This window comes from Branchiostoma floridae, chromosome 3 (genome assembly GCF_000003815.2).
Source record: "Branchiostoma floridae strain S238N-H82 chromosome 3, Bfl_VNyyK, whole genome shotgun sequence".
NCBI lineage: Eukaryota > Metazoa > Chordata > Leptocardii > Amphioxiformes > Branchiostomatidae > Branchiostoma > Branchiostoma floridae.
The window spans coordinates 20,153,198-20,164,164 of NC_049981.1; the positions used below are offsets into that span (position 1 = coordinate 20,153,198).

The following is a 10,967-nucleotide window of genomic DNA, read 5'->3' on the forward strand; positions in this document are numbered from 1 at the left end:
TGAATTGAACTTTTGAGCTCCACTTTGAACCAATCAACCAGCTTCATTTTTAAGCATGCGCAGCATGACCTTATGTGCAGTGTTACAAGTTTAATGTTTGGACACTCAGCAATATGTAGCTTATTCACCCATCTCTTTAGCAGTTACCCTCTACCAAGACACAGACCCTCACTTTGTAATCAAAGCCCATCCAAACACTAATAATTACTTTCACTGGGAGCATTTTTGTAGATGTTCAAAGAATTGCAGACCACACTGTAAGTAATAAGAATGTTCCACTTTTATTTTTCCTACAAATCTGTAGCAAACACACTAAGGACAGATACATCTACAATAGCTACCTGGACCATAAGACAAACGGTCACCACTGATCAATGATGATATGTATAGATCTGAATGTAGAATATTTACACATGATGACCAGTATGGGACATACAAAACAACACTGTAGACTGGCTGGTATAAAAGCTATGGGACAAGATACAGAAATTGAAACAACACTGATAATAAAGTAAAAATGATCAACTAGAACGTAGAAGTTGTTAGCTTGTTGTACAGAACAGATGGCATAAGAGGAATATCCTGTCCTGCAAAGCTACACTTGTACATTATATATTCCAATGTACCCCAAACTTCTTTATTTACAAGATCTATTCAATGCAAACTTTGATTTTAACATAATAAGTCAAGGATAATCCTGTATCAAAAGTACTGACTCAAAACATGTAACAGATTTGTAATCACCTGAAGTTATGTATCGTCTGACAACAAGCACCTGAAATTCTTTTTTCTTTTTTCACACTAAAGAATCATACTTCACATACAACTAGGTATTCATCTATGCCTTTACCACATATCTAACTTTAATCACAGTCATCAATAAATAATCAAGCACCAGAACAAGAGTCTGAAGAAGCAACAGTACATTCATACATGTAATATCATCATTGTGGAAGTTTAAACCAAAGTAAAATGTTCAATAAGTGGAAGAAAAGGTTTCCCATTTGCTCTACAGAAGTCAGGGAAAAGACATTGCAGCCTTTTCGTTTTTAGACCCCTGTACAGTAAATCTGCTTGATGTTGGAAGAGCATCTACTCCAAGCGGATGAAAGGCTTCAGCTGGTTTCTGCACATATTCTGCAGTATTCTATGCATGTACATATTTCAGCCAGTCAACAGCTTGGAGATTACTAAGTACAACACACCTGTATTTAAAATCCTACAGGTAGGAGGAAGACAATAGAATTTCCTGACTAAGTCAGTTGTCAGGTAAACCAAACTGCATAACAGTAAAAAAGAAAAGAGATACAAGATGTTATCACAGGATAATTCTCACTACATTTTAACAGTTCGATCTATGTACCACTTCTTAACTTTGGCAGTGATCCCGGTGGCCTATATATTTCAAACAGTTAAGTTCTTCAGGCACTGCTATATACAAGCACAATCTACACACATGGTAAGTAAGATACATTGAAGTCAGGTATGGATACTGTACATGATACTATACTCCTGCTTCAGTTTTCTCCATGTTGACTAAAACTCTCAAACTCAGCTTAGGAAACTCTGTCCTTACAAAAATACATTCCTGGTCCCATTCCTTCTGGACAAGTTAAACTGAAATCCTACATCAGCCTTTTATGCAAATTGTGTTCATGAAATCCAGTAACTAAGGAGTCACATTTCAGCACCACATAACAAAATGCAGCTGTTAGGTGCTGATCAAGTAATAGCTATGTTTAAGTACTAAAGGAAAAATGCTGAACATTATAGTACAAGATCAATTTGGGTTATGTAACAAACTACTGACTCAACATGATTTGGTTACAATAGTCTAACCTTCCGTCTTTGTATACAGTCACAATTAAGCATCAATATATACTTGTACATGATTCACATACCTGAATTGTCGAGGACTCTCACACACACTTAAATGAGCATAGAGCTACATTGTACCTGAATGCTACCACCAATACAGACATATCTTATACAAAAACAAAAACTTAAATTTCACACTTATAAATAAACTACACTATTATTCTACAACGAATGGGTGATATTGTTCCATGTAGTACAAGCTAAATGCAAACTTTGGCAGCTAGGCAATCAAGGAGACAAAGGCTTTTGCTTCCGAACACAGTACAAAAATCTAAAAAATATTCACTTAATGGCAGATCATACTGTGATAACTCAAACTCAGCCCTAAAGTATAAAAGTTTCAACCTCTCCTTCAGTTCACTGTTCACTTTTCCACAGAGTACTTCCTCTTACTCTACATGAATGTAATTACATAAACATGTGTATACATTTACACACATCTCCCATGACAAATGTCCCCAATAAATATAACATGTAGAATTTGTGGCTCTTTACACATGAGCACATAAGTTAGCACATGAGAATATGTGGAAGCTTTTGATAATCTTTTTTTTGGTCAATAAATAGTGATTATTTTACAACTTGATACAACCACAGATAAACATGTGAACATATTGACATTGCATGTTCAGTATAGGTTTGTCTTCTATGGATATCTGTACATGTTTTTCTCATATGTTTTTCTCTTTCTTGTAACATTACAAATGTAGTTACAGATGGCATCAAAAGTTCCACAAAACAAAATAGAACCTTTAAGTCTTCCAGCACCTGAACAGTACTTACAATCCTTTGGTATGTGTAGTCAAACTTACGTACAATGCCTTCTCTTTTTGTCATCTGTCTGATCCAAATATCCCTTTAAAACCAATCTGGCTTTCAAGGAAAGTTACACTGATTTTTTTTCCATATAGGAAAACTGTTAATACTTGGACTGAGACCAAAGGTTAAGAATTTTGCTCTAGTTTCATCTTTTTTTCACGACTTTGAGACTTTGTCTCCTCCACCTTTATCTGTCACGTTTTCTGTTGTGTTCTTATGGCTACCTTGCAGCCCAGTGGTCACATTTCCATCCCCACTACCCTGTTCCTGACTGTCCTCACTCCCATCAAACCATGAAGTGTTGCTGATGAAGGTTTGCTGTGTGTCTTCATCAGAACCACCATTACATTGGGTACCTGCAGTCCCACTCTCTCCTCTCTCATCCTCGCAATCTGACAGAGAGTCAGAATCATCATCTGACTCCGAATCCGAGAAAACCTCCGCTCCTTGAAAGACGTAGCGATTGGGAGGGACAAACTGGTAGGAATGGGCTGTATGGTAAGAAAAAATTGAGTCTTAGAGACAACTTCAACATCTTCTATATTGTTGACTTAAGTGTACACATAAGATAAATCAGTGGTCTGACAAAATCTGGTCTTATCATGTGGACAGGTGGCTACTATAAACAGTACTCTTAATGATTGTATCATTGTGAAAAAATAGCTAAGGGGCCAACAAAATGAGGTCACATTCACCAGGTAGTTCTTATGTACAGGTTCGACTGTAGTGCTAACGTATTACATAATTACACTGTGGAATTGGAATAATACCTACCTGGTAGTCTCTTTGCTATGCTTTCTTTGGGCTGACGCTTACTCTGCCAGCATCGCCGTAGAGCCTCCATGTCATGCTCTGACTCAGGGTCTCTGTCAAACTCATCTCCCTTGGAGCCTGGACTTGACGCCTGGTCTCCTGTTCTACTCAACTCTGGGGAAGTCTGTTCCTGACTGGTAGATGATACCTCTGCATCCTGATTGGCTGGGGAAGACTTTGGTTGCTCCTGGTTGGTTGACAAACAATCTATTCTTTGGTTGACATGTGCTTCTGTTCCCTCATTGGTTGTGGTTGAATTTGGACTGTGTATGTTGGACAAGGGACCCTGTGTACAGTCTGTGGTGCAGCTGGTTTCTGGAGCTACTTTCTTTGGGGGAATTTCGGAAACCTGCTGCAAAGGAGGGCCTGAATCGGACTCAGTGGTCCAGCCTTCTCCCAGGAGTCGACAGATTTCTTCCACGATGACGTCACTGTCTCCGAGAAGCTCAACGTCAAATGTCATGTGATTGAGAGGTTCCCTATTGATCAAAACCTGCGGCACCTCTGCTGGTATGGAACCTGGGGTAAAATGGACAGACATGTTTCTGTAAGTGTGTATAATGCATAAAAAAGGACAAAGGACATCTATTCAGTTGAAACTGATCGTGTTTAAGAACATGTTTATGTTTTATGATTTAGCTACCAAATCAGACAGGCTATCATCATAGCATACTCACTTCTTTCTTATATCAAATATTGTTTCTAGTTATGTAATGGACTTAACAAGCCCCAAAATGTAACTTACTTGGTATGAGTGCCACAGGCCTGACTTTGAGTCGGGACCCAATCACAATCAGCAGGTCCACTTTGTCCTTGTCCACTGTGATGGTTTGGTGAAACTTGTCGGACAAACCCTCACCAAAGAACACAATGTCAGGCTTCATGACAGCCATGGGACCATCTGGTGGACACTGCGGACATCTTGGCACCACCTGGACATAGAGACAGCAAGGTCAGGATGAAAAGTGGATAGGTTTCTAATCACAACATTGAATGTGTTTTGACACTTGATAATTTGCATCCAAACTAATCCATGTAACTGGCACTGACCTGGTTAAAGATGTCCTGTCTGATTTCTTCACAGTCCACTTTTCTCTTACAGTTTGTACAGGATGCAGTAGCAAAGGAGCCTGGGGAAAAAGAGGAGGAACAAGTTTTAAAGATGTTTGCACCTGTAGGATATCTTTCTATCATCATCATCATTATATAGCTACCATGACACTACAAAATGGTATATCACTGCATTACATGCTACAATGCACTTATTTGAATGGTAGAATTTAAGATGTAAAAAAAAAGCTCAATTTCTTCCATAAATTCTTATGTTGGTGGCAACTGTAAGATATTTAGTTTTTCTCATCATCATTATAAACCTACCATGACACTGTATGATCCTGTGTATGCCAGCCTCCTGCTCCAGGGTGTCAATGTTTTGAGTGTAGTTCCTCAGCAGCTTGCCCTGCTCCTCCAACTGCCTGATGAACCTGTGGCACCGAGATGGCGTATACTGTCCGGGGTAGATGGCCTTGGGAGATGAGCAAAGAAAATTTGTTACTTAAATCTTAGGGGGGCTTTTACTAGACTGTCCAACATTTACTTCATCATAATCAAAATAATGTACAGATTATTCTGAATAGAAAGCCCTGTTTGGCATACCTTGGCAAACTTGAAGAAGGGCAAAGGGTTTTTTCTGAAGTAATCAATGTCAAACATGGCTTGAGGATCTGGCAAGTCGGGGAAATCCACTGCAAGCTTGGCGTAGATTCCATCCCGTGATCGGAAATCTGGAATGCCACAGGAGACAGAAACCTGCAGAAATGATGATAGATTTTCAATTTATTTCATTTAAATTCTTTTTTCAATCTTAACAGAAACATTATGCACAACAACAGAAGTCACATTGATTATATCAAGAAGATAAGGTTCAAGCATCAACTTCTGCAAGTAAAAGAACTCAACACACTTATCAAGAAGAGTATTCTAAGTAGGTGTGCCATAGTGAAGCTGCACTGCACTACCACTAGCTACATGCGTCATGCTTCACCTAAGTTAAACTTTTTGATTTGCCTTTTATATTCCAGACTGCCCCAAAATAAGATGCAATCATCACCATACTAAACCATGTACAGATTAGGTATGTTCATAACACTCATACTTACCCCTGCACCAGTCAGTACAACAATATTCTTGCTCCCCTGAATCAATCTAACAACGTCCTGTAAAGTGTTGACATTGGGAAGCTTCTCCCTCTTTGGTGGCTCTGTCAGGATGTTGACCACTAGTTTCCACAGGGTGAGGGAGTCCAGGTTGGGAGGGAGGACCATGTTGGTTGGTAGTAGCTCCTGGAGGATGGTCCTCGGGTTAATCCCCATCGTCATCTGGTGCTGTACCCACTGCATAGGACCTAGGGAATGTTCCACAAACTCTCAGCATTGGATATTAACCACCTCTTCTCTTCACTGCTTACAAAATACTGCCACATTTTTAACCTAGGAAGTATGCATCAGATCCAATAGTTACTACAGTCAAACCTGTATATGAAGACCACTCAAGGGACCCAGCAAAAGTGGTCTTCATACATAGGTGGTCTTTATATAGAAAACAACGTGGCGGCAGTAAAGAAACTGACAAGTCAGAACATCGATAATTTATGCATGAAACGCATTTGTCTTTATTATTTACAAGATAACACGATGTTATACAATGCTAAAATTACGTATACTTATGTTATTCTTCGTATTAAAAAGTATTATATTTGTAATGATATTTATAATAGATATGTTATAAGAATGATTTGAAAAAGAAAAACGGTGGTAATTCGTCCGGCATTTTGCAGTGTGCCGTGCCGTGCCGGTGCTGGCATAATTTTTTCTCATACCGCGGCCCTAATGTGACAACAAATATTCTGTAACTGAGGTATCACGCGGCTGCACGCCGGCACATCGTGCACATCGACGAACATTTTTACCCAAAACGTAATCGCTATGATCAGAAAATGTTGCAGGCTTCTTCTTTGCGGGAGTTTTGTTTTTGTGTGACGTGAAAAATGCGACATTATTTTCGGGGTATATTTTGGAAACCCACGCTAACTCTCAGCACACTTTACGGCTGCATCGAAACCCAAAATTACGCTAGAGACACCATAAATTCACATATTAACACATGTTTCCACGGAAAGTTCTTTGGATTATGCATTTTTAACTAGGATGGTGCTACGTAATCGTGGAAAATAGCGTTCTTTTGCGTTTTAAAACGTAAGTCTTTGAAACAAGATGGCGTCGAGCTGGCAGCAAAGTTCCCATGATGCACCGCTCCAACCAATCAGAGCGCGAGATTGTCGGGGACCAGGTTTGACTGTACCTACATACCAGTACTAGTTTGAAACTGCTGGTATTCAGATCATTTGGAATTTGCCTAATGACAACAGTATTGTACACTGTGATAAGTCTGTGCTGATGAAATCTAATTTCATTGCATTTACATGTATACTAGAAGTTGATGTATTTAATATTGTATGTTTGTTTATGTAATGATACAGGCCTCTTCGCCTGAAATAAAACCAAAATAAATATAATATCTGGCCAGACTTTGTGTGAATGAAATTGTGCGAATGATTTTGTCTATTTTTTCATCACACCTGTCATACTCGGAGTCCCTCAGATAGGACATTAAATGGAGGTCCCGTGTCTGGGGGACTTAAAACCCTGTAAGTCAATCCACTAACTAACTAACCTGTCATACTTTATCAGTTTTTCAAAGTATTTGAATGGCATAGTCTTTACCTGATATAGTGGTGGCCTGCCAGTCCCCTGTACTGGCACTGGAGACACTGCTGGCTGTTTCTGCATCACTGTCCACCTGATGTTCTGTACTCTGTCCCTCACCGCTGGGGTCGCCCAGCAGACAGTTCAGACTGGGGTCACCTGAGAGGTCAGCGAGCTCGTGGTGCTCCTCCAGGTTGTGTTGGCTCAGGTCAGGGTCAGGGTCGAGGTGGTCACTATCGCTGTGCATCCACCCGTTGGTGTAATCAAACTCATTTACATGCTCACCAAAGCCATTGGTGTGGTGGAAGCCTTGTAAAAAAATACATTGATTCAAATTTGAGAATAGATTTTGTTTATCGATTGTGAAAACTTGATACAGGCCTAGATATACCCACTGGCAACATATAAGTTACAGGAAAAAAAGAAAAAGTAGAAATGTATAATAATATAATATCAATATCAATGTCATGGTCACAAAAGCCATGGGTTTGGTGGAAGCCTTTGTAAAAATACATTGCTTTAATTTTGAGAATAGATTTTATGTATCAACTGTGCAAAAACTTGATGTGGGTCTATAAATATTCCCTGAAAACATATGATTTACACAATTACTGGAAAAAATAACTACGGCTGCAGTTACATATGTACAAAAATGTCAAAACTGATTCTGCAGGCCAAGATTCTGCACCCCCCTTACTGTGTGATATCCTTTCCAAGTTATTCAAAGGTACATGTATTTACTCTAGGAAGAAGCATTACAATACTAGTATGATAACCTACCATTGAGCAGACCATGGTCACCTGTAGACCCAGGTGTGCAATCATAATTACTCCAGGAATCATCATAGGGTGGGGTCGGGGTCCCTACATCTGCAACAGACAATGTCAATGATAAGTCTTGTTGCCACAAATTAATGATTTCTGAACTTTCAATTCCCCAGAAGGGTAAAGCAGTTGTCGATTGAGACCAAGCACAGTGGTTTCTCTAATGTAACTTGTTGACTTTAAGGGGTCACCCTAAACCTGAAAAATTGGGCAACTCTTTCATTAACATGCCAATTGGAGCTAGGGATTCAAACTCCTGGCCTCAGGGTCTGCCTTAATTAGACGACTACACCATTTGCCATGGATGTGGAAAGCAAGAAAACAGGGTAAACTAAAACTTCCTGAAATTGCTAACAAAGCATACAGTAAGTGACACACAATGATATACATGATTAGTCGTGTTAAAAGTCGTTAAAAGTCTTGTATGTTGGTGCAGATCTGGGAAAACACATGATGAGGAAAACACGAAGGTCCCTTTAAATTTCCCGCCACCCACACAAGGCACCCTGGGATATGGGACGCCAACCAAGGCAGATTTGCATATGTTATATCACCGAAAGTGGGTAACTACGGCGTCAAATAAACTCAAATCGTCACAAAAACACAGAAAACAGACCAATTTTCACTTTATAAGGGAACTACAAGGTTTCAGTCGAGTCCGTGGCAACCGCATTCCGGGACATACGTCATCAAATAGGGCGTCGTCATGCGTACGCGATCTTCTGTCAGTTGAAAAATTCCATGAATCCGTCGTGGAAAAATCGAGAAAATTGAGGCCTATTGCTCACCTATCGCCCCTGTTCCATTCCAGATTGTAGGTGGAATCTTTTGGAAGCCACCCACTTCCCCTTCGGGGATCAAGCCTTCGTCTGAAGAGAGCCGGGCCCTTTTTTGGGGAGAGGTTGGTGAAAATTCGCTATCCTCCGCCATAGTGGAAGTTAAATTTCCTCCTGCGCGCGCACTGTACGCTGGGATATTCGGCAGGTACCACTTCCGGGTTTGGGGGTGTAAACAACTTACAGGTGAATCACGTACACTTCAGGTGATTCACGTGCAGCACGTGGTTTCCGTGCTGCGTCTTGCAGGTGACTCAGCTACTTACGTCATATGCTATGCTTTTGAGCAAGGATACATACGCCATGACCGTTGATGATGAAGGGCAGGTGTTTTATTATTGCTACGCCACAGAACAAATCCTTGCCTGAGCTCTTGATCCTAACCTTGACTCAGATTAGGGGACGCTTTGTGATGCATATTGGAACCTTGACACCGTGTAAGGCTTGAGGGCAAGGTTCTGACGATCAACAAGTACGTCCTTGTCCACTTAGTTGTGCATGGTGTAGAGTTTCTATATCAAAAAGCAACAGACTACATGGGTTGCTGGAAAAATAGTAGAAATTGGCCAAGTAGGCTGAATGATATCAATGAGATAAAACCTCATTGAATGATATTCCATGGCATATTGGTATCTATTACAGTGCATCTTGAACCTGGTGTGTACCAGGATTTATTGGTTTTAGTTTTACTATTTGTTATACCAAAAGCTGTATTCAACATACAGATGAACATCAATGTACAGTTACACTGTAATTTAAGTGTAAAGCAAGGAGGTTGTATACTTTTAGATATCTATATCAGTCACTCCATTCCAGTAAAAGTTTCTGCATGTTGGCACTAATCATGTTTGAATGGACACACCCGCATATTTGTGTGCAAATATGTTTATCATAGATATGACTAGAAAAAATCATTTGAATTAAACCTACTCAAATGAGCCATATTTTTTCAGTGTTGAGTAGATATCACTAATACATCTCATATGGACCACCCTACTAAGGAGCAGCTGACAACTTCCCTGGTTGGCCACTGTAGGGACTTTTGAGGTTGACTCTCTTGAGGACTACGCCAAGTGTCAGTATCAATGGATTCTATCTTCAGCTACCAGAGGGATGAGGATGAGGACTTCTACAAGATTCTGGGATGTGATGAGCAGTCAACGGTGAAGAATTCTGTGATCATACTCATAGAGAAGAACATTAGCCTGGGTACTATCCTGGTAGTTGTTCACTCCTATGTTCGCTCCTGCTACCTGTCTGGGGACCTACACATTCAAACCGTTTGGTGATAATGTCAGTTATGAGTTCTAGAGGGATTGTTTGATGACAACAGACCCTCCCACAAGTTGACAGAGGGCTTTTCGGGTGTTGGAACGCCTGTTCTTTTTGTTCAAACGAGCGCTTGAACCCATTCCATAATTGTCTCTTGTGTAGGGACCTATCAGCACCCCAGATAATTTCAGAGATTTAAGTGGTCAAGGATCCCAGACGGAACAGCAGCGAAGCGACTGTATATAATTAAGGGTTAATGACCCGCCCCAAGGTGTATATGGTGTCATAACACCTGGTCCTTTGCTATAACCACCGAATAAAACCACCAAGTGAGCGAAGCGAACGAGGTGGTTTTATGAGGCGGTTATAGCAAAGGACCAGGCGTTATGACACCATGTAGACCAAGGAACAGGCGGGTCATTAACGTTATTATCATATAGCCTACCCAAACTTGCAAACCCCTTGGTACTATACGTGTGAATTCCTTTGTCAAATTTTTGAAAGTTCACATTTGTTCCTTGGTACATACATTTGTTTACAGATTGCAGTTTGAAACCAAAATATTCAAAACATTGCAGTCTTTCGCTTTTTAGAACAACAAAACTCATTATCAATGTTAACAGAAGGAGCTATTTCCTCCTTGCAGTCTGCACTTATTCCCTCTGCTCTGGCATATGTTTCGCTCCTTTTGATTGGCAAAACCATGCATATCTTGTGTGTATCGCTCAGTCTGGTTGGTCAGAATGAGTCGACACCGGCA

The 10,967-nt window shown here is 40.3% G+C and overlaps 2 protein-coding genes across 2 annotated transcripts in view; one reads left to right on the plus strand and one right to left on the minus strand.

Moving 5' to 3' along the window:
• Window positions 1–265: 265 nt before the first annotated feature.
• On the minus strand, window positions 266–9,072 carry LOC118410981 (NAD-dependent protein deacetylase sirtuin-1-like). Its single transcript, XM_035812969.1, has 10 exons — window positions 8,888–9,072; window positions 8,055–8,144; window positions 7,293–7,583; window positions 5,670–5,914; window positions 5,167–5,319; window positions 4,888–5,035; window positions 4,561–4,640; window positions 4,256–4,442; window positions 3,472–4,029; window positions 266–3,188 (listed from the first exon to the last, which is right to left on the minus strand). Exons 1-10 carry the CDS (start codon window positions 9,027–9,029, stop codon window positions 2,854–2,856), a joined length of 2,229 nt encoding a protein of 742 aa, XP_035668862.1. The 5' UTR covers window positions 9,030–9,072; the 3' UTR covers window positions 266–2,853.
• A 170-nt stretch (window positions 9,073–9,242) lies between these two features.
• Window positions 9,243–10,967, plus strand: part of LOC118410986 (dnaJ homolog subfamily C member 12-like) — a gene marked incomplete in the record, with an annotated part of 6,046 nt that continues 4,321 nt past the window's right edge. The window contains 2 exon segments of the mRNA XM_035812977.1: window positions 9,243–9,407; window positions 9,889–10,098. Of these exon segments, the coding sequence (XP_035668870.1) occupies window positions 10,021–10,098 (78 nt within the window).